Genomic DNA, 25,274 nt, shown 5'->3' on the forward strand with positions numbered 1-25,274 from the left:
GGTTTACAATGAGGGTCGTGCCGAGAGAGAGTGCAGTGTTTACAGCAGGAGACATACGTTTACAACAAGATACATATGTTTGGAATAAGATATAAGCTAGGTGTTGGAACCAGGAATTTGAGATACATAAGCTTTGTGAATGAGAATGTGAATGAGAAGTAGGATATTACAATGAATAAGATACAGGAAATTACAATGTGCATGTGATATTATATGTATTCTTGAGTGATCCACTGTAGCGTACAAGTGTAAAATTCAGAGACATCCATGACAATAAAGTTTACTAGAACTAGCTGTCCGGGTGAGCCAAGGAAACAGCAACATTGCTACTTACAGATCATATGGGCAAAGACGCAGAGACAATCTAGTATCATTTTTAAGACCGGATATACTGGAATATTGAAGATAACTTTTGATGAGATGCAGGCTAGGACTAGGAGAATGGCATAAGAGAAAAGGAAATGTATTTGAACCTGTCATGAATCTACTGACATGAATGTGTACTTTATAGCATTCCAACACCAGGTAGAAAACTCTCAGAGTCATCAATTCCAAGGCAAGCAGTAGACTCTTATATTGAGCAACCTGCACAATTTGGATCAAGACAAGAAAATTGTGAGAGGCCTTATGTACACAGTGCAACAGTGACTGACCAGGACCCTGTTCCCATCGTGCAAGAACCTGAGGAGTCGAGCCTCCAGCAGAAAGATTCATTGGCAAGCAGAAGGGATCTCCCTATAGAGGAGTCAACTGATCAACACTCAGAACAATATGAGCGGTATTTTGAAGATGAGTCATTTGAAAAGGTAAAGATAAAAATAGAAAAAAATTAAAAAATGAACTTTGTCTTATTTTTATTTGTTCCAATCATGTCTATGTCTATATCACTTCTAATGGAAAGCCATGACTATACAGATCTTGATCCAGTGGAACTTGATTTAAAAAAAAAGGATAAAAGATATACCCCCAAATCTCCAGTCAGGCATCAGCTGTTCTATGCACTGCAGTTTTATTAACATCCCTTATTTGAGGCTATTTTAGGATTGCCACAGTCCCCTAGAAAGAAGCCGTAAATACAATCACCCTGATATTCAGTCAGTGGCAGGCAGCACTGTTAATGTCTGCTGCTGGTGTTGATCCCTTATCTAGTTGCCGGCATTAAATATCCGTTTGTTTGTTTTTTGAGCCAGCTACTGCATGCCCAGTTAACTTGATATTCAGAGCTAACTGGCCATTTGTTAGTGCATAAAGATAGGACTGCTTAACCAGTCATGTTTAGCGAAGATGACTAGTTAAGTTCTGCTGAAAATGCCGTTGATAAGCAAGTTAACCGATTGGCGACTGTTCTCAGCCAGTTAACTCGCTCTGAATATCGACCTGAATATCTACACATATAATAGGCCAATCTTCTTAGAGAGCAGTAGCACTTTTATATATATGTATATGTCACTCTTGTTGCCATTGTATATGTCCACTTATTAAATTAATCACCTTGATCAAATTTATCACTGTAAGCATCACTGATTGTTTAATGTTTATTGTCAAATTGTTAACTGTATCTGCCTAGAACAGGGATAGGCAATTCCAGTTCTCGAGAGCCGGAGACAGGCCAGGTTTTCAGGATATCCACAATAAATATGCATGAGATAGATTTGCATCTCAAGGAGGCAGTGCATGCAAACCCATCTCATACATATTCTAATCTAATCTAATCCTTAGGTTTGTATACCGCATCATCTCCACGTTCGTAGAGCTCGACGCGGTTTACAGTAGGAGAAATAGGAACGAACTACAACAGAGGGTTAGAGGTAGAAGTGTGAAGAAAATTTAGAGGACTTGGGATGCCAAGATATAAGAGTTTCCTTGATTCCTAAGTTGGAGGGAGACTTACATTTTTTGAGAAAAGCCAAGTTTTCAGATGTTTGCGGAAAACTTGGAGAGAGCTCAAGTTTCGAAGAGGGGAGGTAAGGTTGTTCCAGAGCTCAGTGATTTTGAAGTGGAGGGAGGTCCCTAGCTTTCATTGTGGATATCCTGAAAACCTGATCTGGCTCCGGCTCTCGAGGACCAGAATTGCCTACCCCTGGCCTAGAACTTCAGATATCGCGGAACAGAAATTCAAAACTAACTAAATAAATTAGCACTGCAGTTAATAGTCATAATTCAGTGATTCTTTAGTATGAACCTTCTGTGTCTCTCCGTGCTCTTCCATGTCCATCCCAGTCGGCTGTTTTACTGGATTTTATAAATTAACAGGCTGATATTCAGATTGTGGAAGATCACCGGTGATACTGGAAATTCAGTGTTGGCGCCGTTTTACGGCCACCAGCATTGCATTTCTGGACTATATTTGGCTGGCCGAGACATAGCCGACTATGCCAATATTCAGCAGCTTGCTGGCTAAGTCTTAACAGCCAAAGACATGCCACCCTTTTAGGTGATTGTCTTTGGCTGCCAAACATAGCCAGCAAGCTGCTGAATATTGGCAGTAACCGGCTATGTCTCGTGACATAGCCAGTCACTGGCCAATCTGGAGACTGGGATATTCAACTATTCCCCACTGAATATCAGCAGTGGCCATGTGCTATTTAGATGACTAGGAGCCGTTTTTGGCCATATAAATAGCACTGAATATCGGGCCCTAAAGCACCATGAGCATACTTCATTTTTCTCTCATGCTCTCTATAGGACAGGAAAGAAGCTGTTTGAGTATTTTAAAGAATTAATGTGACATCTCAGTTTAACTCTTAAAAGTTCCTCCTCTATAACTTTTCCCAAAACTCACAAGCTTCTGCTGCCTCGCTGAAGTGTAGATTTTTCTGTGGCAGATTCATATGCCTGTAGCCTCCTCTGCTCTTGACAGTAAATCTCACTTCTTCCACACAAATAATGTAATCTGCATTGGAACAAGGAGTAGACTGTACACTCCTTTTCACTCACCCTCTCATTCTTTCACTTAGAATCCTTTTAGATTGCAAGTTTTTTCTTCTTCTTGAAGGTCTAGAGGCTCTTTTCTTCAGTCTCAGCCTTGGATTAGGGCTAAAAGGGAAAACAGCAGGGAATTTTCTGGGCCTGTATCATACATAGAAACTACTCTAGCTGCAAGACATATCCAAATATGGAATGTCAAACTGCTATACCATCTAGATTATGTCACTGGAGGGTAATTAGTAAGGGGACATTTTGAGACACTCTCAATGGCTGTGTACAGTACGATTCAGGAATCTACCATAAATGAAAAATATTTCCAGTGCTTCAATCAGAGCTGAAGATTGCTTAGCTCCAGCAAAACTTTTCTTATCTAGCAGTATTCCTGCTCTCTAGAATTCAAATGTGCAGATTTGCAAAGACAATGAACCAAGCACAGTTTGCCCAATAAGCTTCTGTGAAATTCTGGGTGAATTCACAACAGACTTTTTCTTTGAATTGTGTACAATAAGACCTTTTCTACCAGAGCAGATTTTTCATGATCCATAGCCAATTTTTGCACACTGCCTCGTTATTGGAAAAATTGAATTGTATTGGGTTTGCAAATTAACCCAGAGCTTGTGATAGATAGATAGATAGATAGATAGATAGATAGATAGATAGAGGAGAGACAACAGGTTTCCTATTGAGCTAGACAAGGAAGCAAAATAAATCATTTTGTTGGGGGTTTTAATTCTGTGAGAATAATTTTGGAAATTGTTCCCTTAATCACATATTTGTGAATGGTGGCATATTAATTTCTATATAACTCTGTCAGTCATCAGTTTACTTAGGTACATGATTTTCCAGTGCTTTTAGCAAATAATCATTCTCCTACCATAGATTTCCTTATTCTCAAAACTATGAACCTGACAGGAACTTACACAGCCATTGAAAGGTTCCTAAAATGTCTCCTTCCAATTACCTAAGTGTTTCCACAGACATTTACCAGTGTCATGATCTAGAGCAGCAGTCTCAAACTCGCGGCCCCCCAGGTACTATTCTGCGGGCCCGCAGTCTGGATGCAATGATCAAGAGTCGGCTCCCTTGCTATGGTCTTTTTCTATTCAAAGCCACGGGTGACGGCTCCTCGTGTGATCCACGCCTGCGTTGGAAACCTCTCTGATGTCACAACGTCAGAGAGAAGGCTTCCGACACTGGCGCGCATCACGTGAGGAGCCACCACCCATGACTTTGAATAGAAAAAAGACCGCAGCAAGGGAGCCAACTCTCAATCATCAAGTCCAGAGAAGGAGGGAGAAGGAAGATAAATGCTGCTGCACGGAGGGAGGGGGGAAGAGAAAGAGAAATACTGTCGCTGCACAGGGAAGGGGGGAGGAAAATGCTGCTGCACCCAATTGGGGAGAGGGAAGGAGGGAGAAGGAAGACAAGGGAGAGGAGAGGAGCAAGAGATGCCAAGTCCGTAGGGAGGGAAAGGAAAGAAGGAAAGGAGATACCAGACCATAGAGGGGGAGGGGGAGATACCAAGGCATGGGGGAAGGGAAGGAGACAGATGCCAGACCAGGGGAAAGGAAGGAAGGAGAGAGATGTCAGACCGTGGAAATAGGGAGAGAAGGTGAGAGAGATAGGAGGGGAAGGTAGGACATGGAAAAGTAGATTTTGAGAAGAAATGGAAAAATTGAATGTTAAGTTAATGCCAAAGATGGATGCAAGGCAGAAAATGAAGACAGAGAGAAAAACAGTCAAAGGACAAGAAAGCCCTGCAAACATAGTTAAAAGCACAGAAAAATGAAGTCACCAGACAGCAAACGTAGGGAAAATGATTTTATTTTCAATATAGTGATTGAAATGTGTCAGTTCTGAGAAGGAAAAGATGTTAAACTTTAACTGAGAGGACCACAGAAAAAATAGCTAATGTCTTATTAAAGAAATGACAAATTTGCATGAGGTAAAACTTTATATTTTATAAATCTTTCCTTTAACAGTTAAAGGAAAGATTTATAAACTATAAAGAGTTTTACCTCATGCAAAATTGTCATTTCTTTAATAAGACATTAACTATTTTTTCTTCGGCCCTCCAAGTACCTACAAATCCAAAATGTGGCCCTGCAAAGGGTTTGAGTTTGAGACCACTGATCTAGAGGTGTAGCAGTTTTACAGACATCCCCCGTTGGGATATGTCTTGCAACTAGAGTAGTTTCTATTAGAGAATGACATGAGGAAAAATTTGTCCCCGTCCCTGCAGGAACTCAATTTCTCCGTCCCATCCTCATGAGTTTTGTCCCTGTCCCTGCCTCATTCCTGTAAGCTCTGCCTTAACTGCACAAGCCTCAAATACTTATAACTTTAAAGTGTTTGAGGCATGTGCAAATGAGGATGGAGCTTGCAGGAGGGTTGCAGGGAGAGGAAAAGAACTCGCAAGGACAGGATGGGAAAATGAGTTCCCGCAGAGATGGGGAAAAATTTGTCCCCGTGTCATTCTCTAGTTTCCATATAAGTAAAAGGCCCAGAAAATTCCCTGTCGTTATCCCTTCTAGCACTTCTCTGGGGAAAGTGGCTTAAATTCAATGGAGGAGCCCCTAGTCCTTCAAGAAGAGGGAGAGAAAGCTTGCAGTCTCAAAGAATTCTGTGACATAAATTAGAGAAAAAACAGTAGACAAGAAAGTGCCTGTTGCCCTCAGTTATAATGGCTGTCATGATAAACAGAACACTGCTTCCATGCTTCCACTAGGAGCTAGCAGAGGAACTAGGTGAGCTGAAGGGCAGCTCTGATGAGGAGGAAATGATAACTACCAGGGTCATTCGCCGCCGGGTGATTATTCAGGTACCTACTGCACGTCCCTGGTTTCACCTGGAAGAAGTTCTTTAGATCTGTCAGTGAGGTAGTCACTTGTCTGGTAGAAGAGTTCCAAAATCAGCATGCTCACTTGAGATTGCATGGCCATTTATGTACTAAGAATATTTTACCTTACCGATGTTTCTGGAGAAGCCTGCGTTTATAGTAGCATTTTGCCACACCACTGGCAGCCACAGCCTATGTGCAGCACAAATGTCCAAGAGAGCGGCCAGATGCTTTATTTTTGTTTTTCAGTACTGCCAGATTCACTAACGTTTATTTATCTTTATGCCTCTGATGTAGCTTAACTGTGCATGCATTTAGCACTTTTGTTCTTAGGCTTGCTTATATAGTCTTGCATTTTAGTGCAGTCTTCCCCTGGCACAGGGTTAGATTTCTGAAGTGTTATTACCATGTTAGCACGCACTGACACAGTTAATACATATTATTAGTGAATAGATCCCATTGCATAAAATGGGGCTGATGGTAAATAATACGTCGATGCATGTTAGCATGAGTAATGCAGTCAATCTAGCCAGCAATTAGCTTGTTTAACTAGTCATATGCTATTTCTCATTCATTTATTTGTTTTGCATGATGCTGCTGTTTGGTGGCATTGCTTTCTTTGCTGCAGGGAGATGATATGCCCGAAATTCTACCAGAGACTGTCACAGAGGAAGAGTATACTGATGAACATGGGCATACTGTTATAAAGAAGGTATGATCATAACACACATATACATTGAAAACTACCACGATTAAACTTGGGTTAAAAAGACCTCATTTGGATGAAACAGATTTGGGAAATTATAGGCCCATAGCAATTTTGCTATTTTTAGGGGAAATTATAGAGACATTGGTCTTACAGCAAGCAGTTAGAGAAATTTGTTGAAAGAGGAAATTTACTTGATCACCACCAATTCGGGTTTTGGATGGGTTACAGTGTTGAAACACTGTTGGTAGCCACCATAGATGAAATAAGAAAGGGTATGGATAAGAATAAGACATTTTGTATGGTTTCATTAGATATATCTTCAGCATTTGATACGGTTGATACTCATCCTGCTGCAAATTCTGATGAAGAAAGGAACAGGAAGTACAGTATGATTGGTTTGTTTCATATTTTCAGGATTAATCGATTACAGTGCAAAGTAATGAGTATGTATCAGGTACAGTGTCTGTGACTAAAGGTTCTACAAGGATCAGTCCTGTCGGCCTTACTTTCAATCTTTATTTGGCCTCTCTGTCTTTCAGAAATTGAATGTCAGTTATATATTCAACGCTGATGATATTTAATTCTTTTTACCAATGGATGACTGGAGAATTGAATTGAATACAAAACTATCAACATGTCTAAAAGCTGTAGATGACTGGATGACAGATCATAAGCTGGTTCTGAATTTTATCAAGATGCTGATTGAAAGGAAGGAAGACCCCTTCTGGCCTCAAAATGTTGTAGTGAATGACGTGGAAACTTATAGGCAGTTGAAGATTTTGGAGGTCTGGTTAGATTCAACACTAAGTATGAAAAACCAGGTGATGGTGGTGATTAAGGCAGCATTTTTTCAAATGCGCTCATTGAGTAAACTCAAACCAATGTTATCAGGATGAGATTTCCGTTTGGCAGTACAGACTGTAATCATCCAATAATTGGATTATTACAATGCTCTTTATTTGGGAATACCATCTTCATGGTATAAAGTGTTGCAAATGATTCAGAACGCAGCAGCATGATATGTGGTGTAAGTAAATTTGAGCATGTAACAGCATGGCTGAAGAAACTTCACTGGTTACCTGTCATAGTAACATAGTAACATAGTAGATGACGGCAGATAAAGACCCGAATGGTCCATCCAGTCTGCCCAACCTGATTCAATTTAAATTTTATTTTATTTTTTTAATTTTTTCTTCTTAGCTATTTCTAGGCAAGAATCCAAAGCTTTACCCTGTACTGTGCTTGGGTTCCAACTGCCGAAATCTCTGTTAAGACTTACTCCAGCCCATCTACACCCTCCCAGCCATTGAAGCCCCCCCTGCCCATCCTTCACCAAACGGCCATACACAGACACAGACCGTGCAAGTCTGCCCAGTAACTGGCCTAGTTCAATATTTAATATTATTTTCTGATTCTAAATCTTCTGTGTTCATCCCACGCTTCTTTGAACTCAGTCGCATTATCTATAAAGTTCTTGTGTTGATTTTTAAAGTTATTCACTGTAAGATCCTCTCGTATTTGACACAAGTGATGTTGCTTTATTAGCCTCTCAGATCAAGATCTGAGGGAATGAAGCGTTTATCAATGGATGGGTTTGTATAAATGCACTATGAAAACATAAGAGCAGCTGTAATTTCAGTAGCTGAAGTAGTGCTATGGAATAAATTGACAGAAACATAGAAACATGATGGCAGATAAAGGCCAAATGGCCCATCCAGTCTGCCCATCCACAGTAACCATTATCTCTTTCTCTCTCTGAGAGATCCCATGTGCTTATCCCAGGCCCTCTTGAATTCAGACACAGTCTCTGTTTCCACCACCTCTTCTGGGAGACGGTTCCATGCATCTACCACCCTTGCCGTAAAAAAACATATTTCCTCAGATTAAGCCGGAGCCTATCACCTCTTAACTTCATCCTATGCCCTCTCATTGCAGAGTTTCCTTTCAAATGAAAGAGACTCGACTCATGCACATTTATATTATGTAGGTATGCAGCTTGTGCTGTTATGCAAGAGGGCACGGCTGCACAAGTTCCTGGCAGAAGAGTGGTGAAATTGCGCTCTTTTACAACATGTGAAACAAGAGGAGTGGTATATGGGATGATGTGCCCTTGCGGGTTAACCTATACTGGTCACACTGCCAGATGTTTCAAGACTCGGTTATTTGAACACCGGTCTAATATCGGTCACAAAAAAGAAGTTGACATCCTGACCCGCCATTGTGCCAAAGAACGGCATGATTTTGTGTGTTTTGTGCTAGAACACATTCCTGTGAGGGGCAATGTGAAAAGGCTTTTTGTACCAGCATGAACAGCGCTGGATTTTCTTTTTGGATACTATTTGGCCTAATGGCCTTAATCAGCGGGTGGAGTGGTGGCATTCTTTGGATGAATGACAGTTTGAAAAATGAATGGCAGTTGTATGGACGAATGGCAGCCGTTTTTTGGCTGTTGCTATGACACTGTAACCCGGAAGTGCTACTGGAAGTTGGATCCTGCAGTTCCTTTTTAGCAAGGGGCATTTCTTGTGCCGGTGTGCACAGAAGAGGAGTGGAATTTTCCAGTTGATACATTCCCTGAGGAATCCTTTGAGAGGCAAAACAAGGCACTTGTTGGAGGATTGGGCATGGATTCTGGATTGTACATCTAAATGGTGCCGTGGTGTTTTTATCTACAGTTTGGCCAGACATTTTCTACCAGCACAGCACGGCATTTTAGACCATGGTCCCAAGCTAAGTAAAACTTTTTTTTGCTTTTCCTGTCCACAGTGATGGGTATATTACTCTTTTGATAATTACATTTCAGTGGTGGTGGAGTTTTTTGCCAGTGATAGTAAATAAGCAGCTTGAACTTTAAACAGTATTGAAGTTGTTTACTGCTGCACTGAAATTTTTGAGGCTTTTTCTCCACTGGTTTGTGAAATGGTTATCGGGGGAGTGTAACCCATCTCTGGTGAGTAATATTTTGTAGTTAAGTTTTGGGATTTAAACGACTCTGTCACACAAGAAAAATAATATAATAACAAAAATTCAATCTCAAAAATAACATTGAGTATATTTTTGCATTTCAAATGACTCTATCATATCTCCCCTCTCCTGTCTTTCCTCCAAAGTATACAGATTGAGATCTTTAAGTCTGTCCCTATACGCCTTATCACGAAGACCACACACCATTTTAGTAGCCTTCCTCTGGACCGACTCCATCCTTTTTATATCTTTTTGAAGGTGCTACCTCCAGAATTGTACACAATATTCTAAATGAGGTCTCACCAGAGTCTTATACAGAGGCATCAATACCTCCTTTTTCCTACTGGCCATACCTCTCCCTATGCAACCTAGCATCCTTCTAGCTTTCGCCGTCACCTTTTCAACCTGTTTGGCCACCTTAAGATCATCACATACAATCACAACCAAGTTCCGCTCTTCTGTCATGCACATAAGCTCTTCACTCCCTAATCTGTACAGTCCCCTCGGGGTTTTTGCAGCCCAAATGCATGACCTTGCATTTCTTAGCATTAAATTTTAGCTGCCAAATTTCAAACCATTCTTCAAGCTTTGCCAGGTCTTTCTTCATGTTATTCACAACAAAGAAAAATGGGGAGACCCAATGATCCACAGTGAAAACAATCCACCGATGAAAACAAAAACAAAAAACTGTGGATACAGATTTTTGGTGATAATTTATTATACACTGACATATAAAAATAATGAAATCAATTTAAAAAGTACAATGATAAAAAATACAGTGAGGGTCCGGTTGGATTTTTATCACTGTATTTTTTTATCATTGTACTTTTTAAATTGAATTTTCATGTTTTTATATGTCAGTGTATAATAAATTATCTCCAGAACATCTGTATCCACAGTTTTTTGTTTTTGTTTTCATGTTATTCACACCATCCGGCGTGTCTACTCTATTGCAGCTTTTGGTATCATTCGCAAAAAGGCAAATCTTACCTTACAACCCTTCAGGAATATCTTTTATAAAAATGTTAAAAAGAACAGAACCGTTAAGATCACTTTCTGATATTTTGACATTTAAAAAGGTATTGAAAACTACTGTTTACAGAAGCTTTTAATTGAGTGGGGAGTAATCCTGTAATGAATTTATAGAATGCTGTTTTTATGTACATGCTATGTGTTATTTGATAGTTATGTATGTATTTTTTGTAAGACACTTAGGTTTAAGCAGGTTAGAAATGTTATAAATAAATAAATAAATAGAGAAAGAGGAATAGAGTGAGAGGGGTTTTTCCCCCCTAGAAAATAAAGTGCCAGGATTCTCTTGCAAGGCCATCATTAGAGGGTGGAGTGACCTTGCATGGACCCACCCCCTCAATAGCCACACCTCCTGCAACTAGCCATGGACCATAAAAAGGCAGCTTTGCAAATGTTATACCAGTCCATAAAAATTAATACATGTCTTATTTAGAAAAGAGAACAAGCCACGTTAGCACAAATTCCTATGCAGAAACTACATTCTGGCAAAATACCTCACCTCATTCACATATGCAAATCATGGCTAGAGCTTCAGAAATGTGCAAACTCTAGACTGGAAACCTTAACAAGCTAGACTTTGCATGCAGTGCAACACTAGAGAATAATTTTTTGGATGCCGTGGTCAATTACTACATCATTTAACTCATTAAAAAACAATTAATATATGTGTGGATTTAAGTTAGGTGTCACTAGGCATCCTCTTATATAGGGTTGCCAGACATCCGGGAAAACCTGGACATGTCCATTTTTAGAGGACTGTGTGGATGCCTGGGTGGATTTTCCAAAATATGGTAGTTTGTCCGGGTTTTGGAAAGCCCTGATCTCCCGGCCTGGTCTAGAGGGCCTCTGAGCATGCACAGATGATATCACACACATCCATGTATGCTCGGAGACCCTCCTGAAGTGGCCCAGAGGTTGGAAAACAAAGACAAGGCTTTGTGGGGGTGGGGCTAGAGGAGGAATGGGGCGGGTCTAGAGGTGGAACTGAGCGGGACTGTAGGCAGAACGGGGCATGGCTAGAGGCAGAACAGGACGGGGCCATGTGTCCAGGTTTCTCTGGACAAAAATCTGGTAACTTACTCTTATAGGATCCCCCCCCCCCCTTGTGTTCTTCAGGGGTTGGGCTGCAGCATATGCCTCCACATTCTGCTACAGGCAGGTTTAGATACATGATGTTCTCCCATAGGCCTGGCTGGAAATATATAGGCAGTGCCTCTTCCATGTCCAGCAGAGATTGGCTTGAGGCTGCTAGGAGGGGGATGGATCAGAGCAGAACCCCTGAGTCATACCTGTGGTCTGGCAGCTGCTGCATTGTACCAGGGCTCTACGGAGGGCTGTGTAAGAGGTGCAGCTACATCTAGTGCAGTAGAGGAGAAAGTACCTAAATTTGAAATTGATCCATGGAGATATTACCCATAGCCAGGGTAGATTATGCTTAGGAAGTCTATAAGTTTGATGGAAAGACTGGTCAATCTCAACTTCAAAAGTAAATGATCTGATCAAAATAAAAATGGATATGGAACTTCAAAAATAAATTCTTATTTTGATCAGATCATTTACTTTTGAAGTTGAGATTGACCAGTCTTTCCATCTAACTTATAGCCTTCCCAAGCATAATCTACCCTGGCTATGGGTAATATCTCCATGGATCAATTTCAAATTTAGGTGCATGGTTTTCCATTGCTTTTAGTAATAGGGCTCAATGTTCAGAAACACTTATCCACATAATGACATCTTCTATGGAGACAAATCTATAGCTGGGCACCTTCATTTATGTGCTCCAAGGGTTCATGGTAATAGTTTGTACTATGAAGGAACTTAGGTTCTGTTATAGAGTACTAACATTTAGGAGTGCACACTTAAGCCAGCCTTAGAGCTAGTATAATTGCAAGCACTTAAATGTGGCATGAACACACGTAGTTTACAGTATGCATATATAATCAGGAGCCTTGCCTGTATCCCAACTATGCTCCAACCCTGTGTACCTCTTTTTGCAAATACATGCAGAATACAAATACATGCAAATACATGCAGAATAGTGCTTTGGAGGACATGCATGCATACATGTGCATATGTGTGCACAGGCGTGCATACATGCTAGTATTGTAAACGTGGAAGCATAATGCATGCATAACCGTTAACATCTAAGTTATAGCATTGCCTCTTATCCCTTGGATTCCATATGGCACCCAAAATTACATGCTAAAAATTGGCACGCATCAGAGGTATTCCATAATTGCTCAAGCAACTTAATTGACAAATGAGCACATTGGCAATAATTTGGCACTAATCAATTATTGGCAGTAATTAAGAACAATTAAAACTTATGTGCATTTTTTTAGTCAGGATTCCATAAAGATGTGCATGTAACTTTTCTGTGTGGACCTGAAAAGGGTGAGTGGCAGAGTGGGCATGGATGGATCAGGGACATTCCTAGAAATTGTGTGCAGTGTTCCAGAATATGTCATATCTGCTCCTAATTTAGGTGTGAGGATTTACACCAGGTTTCAGTTGGTATACATCTTATACTGGTTATGCCCATGGGCAGAGCATTCCAGAGCATGGGGTGAAAAAGAAGAAGGTAGAATATCGTATAAATTCAAAGCATGCATGATGGATGGAGGAAATAGAATTCTGATGCAGAGCAGAAGACTTGAGATGGGGCATATGGAGTAATCAGAGAAGCTAGATAAGGAGGAGCTTCAGTATGCTGAATTCTGAAGTAGATTGGGAGTCAATGATGGTGTGCTAAGAGTGGTCAGTGCAACGAGCATGACTCCGAAATCTAATGAGGAGTTCAGTAGTCTCTTTAGAAGATAAGCATGGAGTCCTGCATAAATAAATTTGCAGTAGGCAAGCTGGAATTTTACAAGTGTGTAGAGAAAGGTTGCACAAGAGGCTTCACTAAAATAGTCATGAATAAATCGAATGTAATGGAGTGCCAAAAACCACTTATTCTGACCACTTATGTGATCTGACTACTAAAAGAGAGTTCAACATCCAGAATCACTCCTAAATATTTAAAAGACTCAAGTGTCAATAGCGTTAAAGAGGGAGACAGCAAACACTACAAGGGTCATCTGGTGATTTTAGCCCAGTTAAGATGACAATGGTTCTGCAACCAGGTGTCAACTAATTACATTTTTACCTATTGATAATGAACTAAAATTAGCAAGTTATCCACTGAGCAGGTTTTTGAAAATAAATGTAATGTAATGTAATGTAATTTATTTCTTATATACCGCTACATCCGTTAGGTTCTAAGCGGTTTGAAGAAAATATACATTAAGATTATAAATGAGAAGTAAGAAGGTACTTAAAAAATTCCCTTACTGTCCCGAAGGCTCACAATCTAACTAAAGTACCTGGAAATTAATAAAGAAGAGAAAATAAAGATGGTTGAAAAAAGAAAAATTCTATGTGAACTTATAGGATGGAAATTAAACTGACAGTGAAGAACTGTATGAAAAATACATATGGAATGCAGTTAGAGAGGGTAGGTTACAATCTATTTATGGTATTTGTTTAATTGGAAGGTGTTAAGGTGGGTAATTTGGGGGAAGGTTATCTGAAGGTAGGTGAATCTTCTGGAGGTAAAAGAGGAGGGGTTAAGATATTTGGATGAATTTTTTGAAAAGCAGGGTTTTGATTTCTTTTCTGAATGTTTTGAAGTTGTCTGATATTGTCATAAGATTGGAGATGGAATGGTTGATTTTTGCTGCTTGTGTTGCCAGAAGGTTGTCAAACATTTTCTTGCGTTGTGTGCCTTTGAGTGGGGGGAAGGCGAAAGGGTTCGAGGTTCTTGACTGAGAATGCAATAATTCAAAAAGTTATAGAACAATGGTTCCTAAACATGTCCTGTGGGGACCCCAACTAGTCAGATTTTCCAAGAGATACATGCAACGAATGATAATGACAGAGGTTTGCATACACTACCTCTGTTGCATGCAGATTTCTCGCATGCATATTGTGGCAGGGCCGTGGGCGCTGGCTGGCAAACCCCCAACCTCCGTCACAAGTGCTCGATCCTACATCCCCTTTGGAGTACCAGCGGAGTAGAGCCTCTTTTCTGATGGAAAATTAAATTTCAAATGCCCTCTCAGTTCCAAGAACCCCCCCCCCCACACACACTTTATTTTGCATTGACTTTCTCTAGATCAAGCCTCTAGGGGGTTGGCTTCACATAGTCCTCAATTATATACATCACACATGGTATGCAAAAAGGAAAAATAAACGGTCTTTAATCAACAGCAATTCAGTCTCTGTCAGCATGACCTCAGTTGTATACAGTCCAGCTGCCTTGCCCCCACTCAGTCCTGGCTGCTCTGCCATCCAGGGCTTCTGGGCTGGCCCCAAGGCCACCCTGTGCTTTGACTCCTCTCACTGTTCTCCAAGTAATACTTGTGGTAGTCACTGAGTAATACTTTGGGAAACTTTCTCTGCACTTTTGCAAAACATACTGTGGCATCTTTGACCTGTTTAGTCTGGCAAGAGTGCAGGGGAACTTACAAAATAAGCTGGTTTTAATCCCCCTCAACCTCCCTTATAAAGTGCTTCCAGTAATCAAAATAAGGGCTGATTGTACAGTTTTAAACCCCTTTCTTATTGCAGATAGGTTATGCACACTTGTTAAGCTACAGCTAACTAAATCCTCTTTCCCAGAGGTTCCTCAGGGTTTCCCTTGAACCCATTCATACCACTTGCACAACTTAAAATCAACTTCTTCACAAACTCCAAAAGCATTAACTTACAGTATTCATTACAGGGATTCTGCTCACTCATATCTTCATATACACTCTCCTCCACTTCAGAGACACACTCCATATCAAACTCTGTTTCACTCGTGGCAGGAAAACTGTCTCCTATCTCCATTGCACACTCTACAGCAGACAGTTTTTCTCTTTCCCCTAACTGTGGGGATAAAATGACAGTCTGGGACAGCCTCTGAATTACAGCCCTTCCCTGGCCTTTGCTCCCAGGACAACCTGGATTTGGGAACCCTATCTTTTCCAGCCTGGTTCCCATTTAAAAGAGAGTTCCTGCGAGGAAGAGGCATGGGAGCCTGCATCTCTGGTGAGTGTTCTAGCTGTTCCCTGAGGTCATTCTGCCTCGGCATTCTGAGCTGCCACCTAACAGCAGCTGGCTCTAATTTATCCCCAACCCCTTCTTCTGGCATCCTGGGGTAACAGGGAGCTGAAGCACATGCAACTTAGCTCTCTCAGGCACATCCCGTTTGTTAACCCTTTTTATGTCAGCTTTTCTATGGCTTAAAGTGAGTTTGTTCTGAGCTTTCACAAAAGGAATGATAGGGACGTTACCCCGGCTGATTAGCCCTGGGAAAAACCTCCCTTGTCAGATGCCTCTCTGCCCTTACCCCAGCACACTCTAATGCCTTCAAGGGACTGCTCCTATATATAGAACGTTGTTCAGTTTTAACCCTTGCTGAGTCTAATGCAGGATTTATGCTAGTGACAGTGGGTTTGCATGTTATAATATTCATTGTGGATTTCTTAAACTCCTGAGTGGATGGAGCTCCTCCAGGATAAGTTTGGGAACCATTATAGAGCAAATGCAGAATCAAGCTTATCTACATGGTGGCTTTTATATTTTGAGGGATCAACAATTTAGCAATAATCCATGCAAACTGCTGAAGTTCATGGCACCTTGTTTCATAAAATGAGCATCTTCAGTTCCTGAAAAACTAATTGAGAAAGAACATTTTATTTCCTCTCTTTTTGCCCAAATAGGTCACAAGGAAGATCATCAGGAGATGCATTTCGCCAGATGGCACAGAAAAAGAGGAAGTCATTGTGCACGGAACACCAGAGGATCCCTTCACTGTTGAAGAGAGAGATGTGTTCTCCAGAGTCCTGAAGCGCACAGTGCTAAAGAGTGACAGTGAGCAGTCAGAGGTGACTCATTTCTTCAGCGTCTCTTGATGGGGAATGCAGTCTAGTTTAGGGGACTTCAGCACAAAAGTTCTCCATCCTTTTATTTCTAAGGCCTACTTCCCCTTTTACAAGAAGTCTTTATTCTACCTCCACCCCTACCCTATCACAACATAAGTGCTATTCTATATACTGTATAAGTTAACACAGAAAAGTCACAGGCAGGGTCTATTACCCTTTTTCCTTTTGTCCATACCCTTTTCACTCCCCTCCACCCACGTACAGTATACATGAGACATAGCTGATAAAGATAGGTAAACATGACCACAACCTTATTATAATCAAAATAATGCTTCGTTCAAAGTACTGATTGATATCAGCTTAGAATGAGGGTGACTGCATGCAGAGAGACTACTGTTGAACGATATCCTCCAATCTTTGAGTAACTTGCTGGGAAAGCTACATCCTTAGCCATCAAAGCTCAGGGTTGAGTGTACATCCCCCTTTATCTATATGGAGCTCCCGCAAAATTGTGAAAGCTTGTCAGGGGAGCACATATCTCTACTTTTTAACCCTGAAGAATTGGAAACCAACTATCAAAACTTGGATGCCCTGTAAATGGTTTTGAAGGGAGCCTGAGACATAATCTGTGGTATGGAGACTCTTGGTTTTGTGCATGTCCCTTAGGGTTGTTCAGAAAAACCTAACCTTGGAAAAACTGTGCAAATTGAAGTTTTTCTGATGAATTTGATTGTGCTTAATCAGAAAATAATTTTATAAAAATGTTTAAAGCCCATCCTGGAGTCCCTCGAGGCACTGATTACATAAAAGCTCCATTTTTCTTAAAATTTGCTATTATTTTTGCTTAATGGAGCACATTTCTTGGTATTATAGCTATAACTTATGTTTTCCACACTCAGCAATGATAGACTGATAAAGACATTTAATGCAAAAAGTCTAGCAGTATTTTATTAAATAAACCTTCCATATCTGCACTTTATTGTGGAAAATAATAGAAATTTAGCATACTTCATTAACAGCTAAACATGTACACTTTGGTTTTGTCATGCACCAATGGTGTTCCAAACACTCAAGCATTCAATGTCTTCATGAGATAGGATAAAGCCTGCAATGCTGTTCAACTCCTTGCAACAAAGCCTCACGCTGCACTGGATCTGTGGTGATGCCAATGGCAGTTAGTTATCAATTTTAACACCTTGCTTGGTTGTGTCATTAACTACCTTCAGTGTGACAACACTGACTTTGTCACTGGCATCACCACAGACTTAGTGGTTAACAACACAGCTGAGCAAAGTGTTGAACTTAACTGACTTTGCCACAGACCCAGTGCAGGGTGAGGCCTTGTTGCAAGGAGTTGAGCAGCATTGCAGGTATTTGCAGATAGTAAGATCTTCACAATTATTAGTTGCCATTAATGCTTTATTATCTTCAATATGTAATCACACATTGTGGATTTATTGGGACTCCTGAGGAAGGCAATTTGCCGAAACACAAACCATTTGGGGTCCTTATTTTTTAACATTTAAATTTTTTATGGACTCTTATCTACATTGGGAGCTTTTGGATTATATACTGTGCTAATAAACTCACTTGAGTTGATCTGAGTACTGTTATTTTGTTCCCACATTTTTGTGTTTGTTTTTTCCCTTTTTGAGTGGGATTCCTTTTGACCCCTTTTTTGCTTTGTTTTGTTTTTAGCAGAAATGGGTGCCAATTAAATTCAGTATTTGACTGTTAGCATTCAATTTTCAATGGTTATGAGTTTGTTATTAAATTAATTTGCACATAATTTTTGGACAGTATGGCACAGTGGTTAAAGCTACAGCCTCAGCACCCTGGGGTTGTGGGTTCAAACCCATGCTGCTCCTTGTAATCCTGGGCAAGTCACCTATTGCCCCATTGCCCCAGGTAAATTAGATAGATTGTGAGCCCGCTGGGACAGACAGGAAAAAATGCTTGAATACCTGAATAAATTCATGTAAAACCGTTCTGAGCTCTCCTGGGAGAATGGTATCAAAAAATGAATAAATAAATAAATAATCCAATCCAGTCTTTCAGTTTATATACCGGATCATCCTCCAGACAACAGAGGCTTGATTCAGTTTACATAATAAGAGGTTGGGCAGGGGAGGGGTGGGGTGGGCCCGCCTCATTTGGACAGAGGTGGACCTGCTGGCCGGACGTGCAAGGAGCCGTCCGGTCCAACTTAGAAAGTAAGACTAAGGGGAGGGTTCCGGGGTGGGGGTGGGGTTGTTGGTGGGGTGTCCGGCAGGAGGGATTGGGCACCCTCCTGCCAGTGAACTTAGAGGGGCCATTGAGGGGGCCGCGATTGTCGGGAGGGCCGTTGGGGGATTGGCAGGAGAAGTTGGGCACCCTCCTGCCGCGATCGCTGGGGGAGGGTAGACTTGCGGCCGTAGCAGCGGCCACTATCTAATTACGGCAGGGAGATCCTTGCCACGATTAGGTACAGCGGCCACGTTTACTTACCACGTAGACCAGCATTTTGCTAGCCTACATTGTAAGCATCTCCCGTTCTGCGAGGGAGGTGCGTAGGGCCGCCTAGGTTCGCTTAAGGCTACCGCCTAGCCTTAGGCGAGCTTAGGCGGTCTTGCGGGCCTCTCTAGGCTCCTTGGAGGCGCCTTTAATATAGGCGGCCTGCCTGGGGAGCATTTTTTTTTTTTAGAAAATATGCCTCCCGATTGGCTGATTAGACAGCTGTAGGATGCCTACAGCTGCCTACTATCGGGAGCACTTTGCAGAATCAGGGCCTGAATGCCTTACCCCAGATCGTCATGCCACTAATATAGGAGATAACAAATGGAAAGTGAGGTCTGTTACTAATCAAGCTTCTTCACCCCTTCTCAGCATACCATGCATTTCTGAAGGAAGCACTAGACTTTTTACTCACAAAGCATCTGTGAAAAATTCCAAGTTCTCATTAGACTAGTGGATGGGGCCATTGAGGTCCTTCAAACATTTTGCAGTACACCAGTTGTTTCCTTGAATATTCATAATGATCTCTAGGCATTTTCTTTAGTAATTTAATACAAACCTCTAGGGCTGGCCTAGTAGACTAGTAGGTAAGTACAGTGCACTTCCATGCAGAAGGTTCTCAGTTCAATTTCCATGTTAGCTGAGGATACTATAGGCAAGGAATGTCACCATAGCCTTTAGTGGAAGAAGCAACTAACAAGTCATACACAAGGGAAAGCACTGACTACACATGCTATAGCAGGACTTGTTTATCCATTCCTACTCTAGCTGAAATCATTTTCCTACACCTTTTCTAAATTCATGTACAATTTATCCTTAAGCTAGTCATCCTTATTTTTATCTAACTCCTCTTACTCTGTCTTATCTCTCTTAGTTGTTCCACCTCTGCTTATATTCTGTGCTGTCTATTAAGATGTTTTAATGTATATTTTGTTGACATTCTATACCATAATGTGTGCTGCTTGTGTATTGCCTGTTCTTGCTATACACCTCCTTTGATGAATTTCTTCAAATAGATGGTAAATAAATCCTAATAAAATAAATAGTGACCCAACTAATTGTTATTTTTGCAGGGGTAGGCAAGAGGAGAAGTAAAGGATATTAGGGAAAGGCCCTCTAGTGTAAATGAAATCTCACAGCTTCAGTTCATAGTTTGGTTCCTATTGAGCTAGATGTAATAGGAACAGGAAATAGCATATTGGTCAATCTCCCCCAACCTAGTTTGTAGATGAGAAATTAACAGAATTTCCCAGTTTGAAGTTCTGTATTATGAAATTCTTTTATTAACAGGTAACTTACTCAGAAGCAAGGGTTTTATCAGAAAATGCTGAATTTCAGTCTGAACCAGTAGAAGGACGCAAGGTCAGTAAAGTTATAAAGACCACTGTGGCTCATGGAGAGAGAACAGAAAAGCATGTGGGTGACCCCAGCTTAGCCACTGACCTTCCATCAGCCAAAGATGACTTTGAAGAGGTAAAGTGCCTTCATTATCATGTCCCTGTTTTTTTTTAATTGAGCAAAGTGAAACTACCTGCTGTTTGCCTGATAGGCAAAGACATAAAATCAATCCAATTTGTCTATGGTGTTGTCTATGACTTATGATCTGAAGGAAAGGGTCTGCTGGTTGCCCCTCTAATCAAGTGGATTTTTCAGGTGCCAGCACAGTTTGCTCAGGAGCAGGAGCCTACCTCTAGAAATTTCCCCTGAGAGGCCTGTGTGTTCTGCTTGTTGATTAGCTTCCAAGTTTATTAAAATTTTGATAAAACGCCAATCATAAATTCTAAGCATTGTACAGTAAAATTAAAGGGGGAAACAATCAAGAGGCTAATTAAAGACAATACAGACATATCTTACAATAAAAACAATACGTATAGACATAACGTATGGTGAAAACAAGAGGAGAGCAGGGAGAACTGCAGTATTTAAGAAAAGTAAATAAATAAGGTAAAAACAAAAGGAGGAAGGGGAAAGGACATAAATCTGACTTGAGAAAAGCAATCAGAGGACAGGAACAGCTTCCATAATCAGTTCATCTTTTTCCCAGAGCACTTTCAATATGTACCCCCCTCTTTTACGAAACTGCGCTAGTACAAATGGTGCAGTGTCTTGGGCTGGAGCATCAAGTGGAATCTTGTACCCGCTGTCTCATGCTGCAAAAGCGTTCCCTTAAGGCTCGACATCTCCAGTAGGAGAAACTTTTTGGAGAACCATCGACGTCCATGTATTCCAAAGCCAAGTCTACACTGACAGTACCAACTGTACCGGCATCGATGATGGCTTCGATGTCGGACTTGGTACTGGTAATGGGTAAACCTACTAAGAGGCAGTCTTCACCATTGCAGCAAGCGTCGCAGGCATCTTTTGCATTGAGTCCCTCGAAGCGTGCCAAGAGTCGAATCTATCATCATTCTCCATTAGTGTAATCTGTTTCACCACTGAGGCATGCCTCTTCATCGAGGTCATCAATGCCTCAACACCCTGCTGCACCAGAAGTACCTGCTGTATAGCAATCGATACTGGTGCAGTGCATACAGGACCAAATCAATGAGCTGCTTCAATGGGAGCTTGCCACATTGCTACAAACGCAATCGGCACTGGTGCTTGCACCACCTCCCTCGGTACTGGCCCAGCCTGAGCATGGAGCACTGAGGCCCTGTGGTACTGAATCTCACTCTTCTCATCGTAAGTTGAAATTCTCCATGGCATAAGTCTCACTCTCCTCATCGTAAGATCTCATTCTCCATGGCTTAAGTCGAGGTCCACGTACTCTTGATGTTGCACCTCTTCCTCTTCTTCATAAGATCAGTACCAGTGTGCTCAAAGGAGTGCTTCTTGGCGTTTCCATTGCCGCCATACACCTCATATTGATAAGCACAAAGCTCCTTCTCCTGATTCCTGCAGGAAGTCCCCTGGAGTTGGACAATTTGATTCAGACCTCTCTATGCACGATGATACTGAGCCTGAGCCTGAATTATCTGCTTCTGAGTCCTATGGAGTTCCATTTGATCCATCTCCTCCTCCACCTAGGCGTAAATCTCCTCCTGAAGGCTTATCCTTCACTAAGTCCATTAGACAGATGGGTAAAGTTTTACCAGTGAGAATGGAGACAGACTCAGAACCCAGGGCAGAATTTCTTGATGCTTTAGACTTTGATGAACTGCCCAAGGACCTCTTCAAGCTTCCATTTCACCATCTCTTCAAGGGAATTATGTTTAAAAACTAGGAGATTTCTCTTTCGCTTCCAGTGGCTCCTAGGAAAATTGACTCCTTATACAGTGTTCAATCTTGCCCAAGCTTTAATAAGCCCCAGCCCCAGCATCATTCTTTGTAGTTGAAACAACACTCAACATCTTCTTTAAGGTTTAATTAAACCATTCTACTAGGCCGTTAACCTGTGGATGATAGACTGAGAAATTACTATGGCAAATTCCATAAGCTGACAAAAAGGACTTAAATACCCCTGCTTGGAAGTTGGTACCCCGATCAGGCACTATCTCTTTAGGAAATCCTACATAGCAGAATAGCTTGGTCAACTCATGGACTAAAGTTGGGGCCAAAATAGATCTTAGTGGGACCGCCCAGAGGAATTGAGTTACATAGTCTATTATTACAAGTATGTAATAATAATAATAATAACTTTATTCTTCTATACCGCCACAAACTTGCGACTTCTAGGCGGTTTACAATCAAGAGAGCTGAACACAATATGCAGTACTGGTGTCCCCTTTTACTTTTGTCCAGAGGACCCATGATATCCATTCATATTCTTGCTATCCAAGGAGGAATTAGTGGGACACTAGGAGGTTTGCACCCCGTTAGCTTCTGGCAAAAGGGACAGGAGTTGCAAAAATCACATACCTCCTTATAAATGCCAGGCCAATAGAATCAAGTGAGAACCTGTCCTAATGTGTTATCGCGTCCCCTATGTCCAGCAAGGGGATGCTTATATGCTAGTTTTAAAATGATATTCCTAAATACCTGAGGGACCACCAACTGCTTCCAAGCTCACCAAGACTTTTCTCTCATGGTCTCCCTATATAACAGCACAAAATCTTTCTCAGGGTTTTCCTTTCCAGCCCCCTCTCCACCAAAAACTTCTAACCACAGATGCTTCAATGTTAGGCTGGACAGCTCATCTAGATAGTCTTCACACTCAGGGAGAGTAGTCTCACCAAGAAAAGACCATCCATATCAATCTTCAAGAGCTGCAAGTGATAGGGAATGCTCTCAAAACATTCCAGGACCATATCCTTCAACAGGTAGTACTCTTCCATATAGACAACCAGGTTGCCATGTACTATTTGAACAAACAAGGAGGCACAGGATCTTGTCCTTTTGTCTGGAAGCAATCAAGATTTGGAATGGATCTACTGCTTGTGGGATACTTCTCAGAGTGCTTTATTTGGTGAGGAAGCAGAATGTGTTGGCAGACAAGTTGAACAGGCTTCTTCAGTTTGAGAGGGATAAAGACCCTTAGGAGACCCTCAGGAGGGACATTGTGCTGCTAAATCAAACCTACCATAAGGTATATGAACGGTGCAAAAAGTGCATATTTTCCTGTCAGCACAAATAATACTTTTGCAAGAGGACTTCATCTTTGCCCTAGAAGCTGGCAAACATCTGCTGTCTGTGACAAATAGTAGATGTTCTATTCTGGGACATTCCAAGAACTGCTTGGGCCACAAGAAAGCCACAATGTCAGGTCAAGATGACATGATCTGTAAATAAAGCTGCTGACGATCTATAGGCAAGATTAGGAGGGAGTGAGGGTGTAAACCCTCAGAGATCATTGACCTTAGTATTAAGAATGCATTGTCAGGGGAAATAGGGAAGTCATATTAGACAGCAGGTGGCACCAAGCTTCATTATGACTCAAGTGCAATTATAGATCATCCAATCATTAAACATGAAAAAGTGTGAAAAATACAATAGAAATTAAGTATGTAATCAGGAGTTATGCAAGATTCCAGACATCAGGCTCTTAAGCTTGGTTATAAAAGGTCCAGCTTAGTTCCTTAAAAGGTAGAACAGAATGGGCAGCACATGACATACCGGTACTCTGTGTTATTCTTCCGTTAGCCTAAATGCTGTTTCCTATATCCTATTTGGATGCATCAATGTAAGCTGTCTTTTGTTTATTACTATTAAACATATATTATATACAGCAATTGGGTTGTTGGTGTGAGGTTATTTAAATACATTGGAGGGCCTAGCAATGGCCTCTTCAAGTCTCACGAATGGTCTTTCAGCATGACAATTTTGTGTCAATTTTCTCTCGATGGGGAATGCCAGATATAGACCTTTCGTATCCCCTCAGAACAGCAAACTTCCACAGTTCCATAAGAGATAAAAAAATAGTGCTTGTACCAGAAGTCAAAAAATGCTATTCTGAAAAAAATCTTCCAAATTCTCCATAATTTCCATAATAAAAGGAAATATTTTTTTTTCAATAGTAAGTTAATATGGGGCTCAAATGATAACGTATGATCTATATGAATCCCTAAAATTCTAATTACTGGTGACAGAATATAATCCATAACTTTTATAGATGACAAATTGGTCTGAACTGTATTGTCAGGAGAATCAACTAAAAGGAATTTGGTTGTTTTTCTCGGTTTAATTTTAATTGACAGCTGAACATTCATTTCTCCATTAAATTCATGTAGCTTGCAATGTCATCCTTTGCAGCTTCCATAGAAGTTAAAACTGGTATCAAAACTGTTATATCATTCACATAGATAAATGCTTGATAATTTGCTTTTTCTAAAGCACAGCCTAGTGGATGTAAAAAGATATTAAATATTGGTGATAGTAGGGACTGCCGAGGCACCCCACAAGCTAGGTTCCAATTTTCTGAAATAGAGTTCTGTATTTAACCTTATAAATTTTTAATAAAAAAATGTTAAGCCAAGCTGTCACCTCTCCTTATATCCCTAAATAGTCAAGTCGCTGTAAGAGAACATAATGGTCTACTAAGTCAAATGCACTGGAGAGGTTGAACTGCAAAATCAGCACTTTTATCCCTTCAGAGATCATAAATTTGGTTCTGTCCAATATTTTTTTTAACTACTGACTCAGTCAGTACTACTGTACTGTTTATTGAGAACAAAAATCAGACATAGGAATGTAGAATATCAAATTTATCTAAATAGAGTACAGTGATAGCTGTTCAGCTACCATTCCCTCCATAATTTTCACCAGAAAGGTATAGAAGGTCTATAACTTAAGGGCTGCTAGGATGTTTCCTTAGAATCCTTTAATATTATATTAAGAACTATTTCCTTCATAAAAGAGGGGAAAATTTCCTATTTTCAGCATATTGATTACCCAATTAAAAATCAACAATTTAAATTTTAGTGGGGCTGTTTTCATCAAATGGAGACACATCCATGGCCTGCGT

General features: G+C 40.8%; 1 protein-coding gene across 35 annotated transcripts in view; it reads left to right on the forward strand.

Moving 5' to 3' along the window:
* Window positions 1-25,274, forward strand: part of ANK2 (ankyrin 2) — a 958,369-nt gene that overhangs the window by 920,748 nt on the left and 12,347 nt on the right. For 33 of the 35 annotated variants that reach the window (XM_033955859.1, XM_033955893.1, XM_033955884.1 and 30 more), the window contains 5 exons: window positions 512-806; window positions 5,657-5,749; window positions 6,396-6,479; window positions 16,220-16,384; window positions 20,165-20,347. In XM_033955859.1, the coding sequence (XP_033811750.1) occupies window positions 512-806; window positions 5,657-5,749; window positions 6,396-6,479; window positions 16,220-16,384; window positions 20,165-20,347 (820 nt within the window). The remainder of the gene's footprint in view (window positions 1-511; window positions 807-5,656; window positions 5,750-6,395; window positions 6,480-16,219; window positions 16,385-20,164; window positions 20,348-25,274) is intronic. The other 2 variants (XM_033955875.1, XM_033955999.1) reach the window with 1 other exon arrangement.

Source organism: Geotrypetes seraphini, chromosome 1 (genome assembly GCF_902459505.1).
Source record: "Geotrypetes seraphini chromosome 1, aGeoSer1.1, whole genome shotgun sequence".
Taxonomy (NCBI): Eukaryota; Metazoa; Chordata; class Amphibia; order Gymnophiona; family Dermophiidae; genus Geotrypetes; species Geotrypetes seraphini.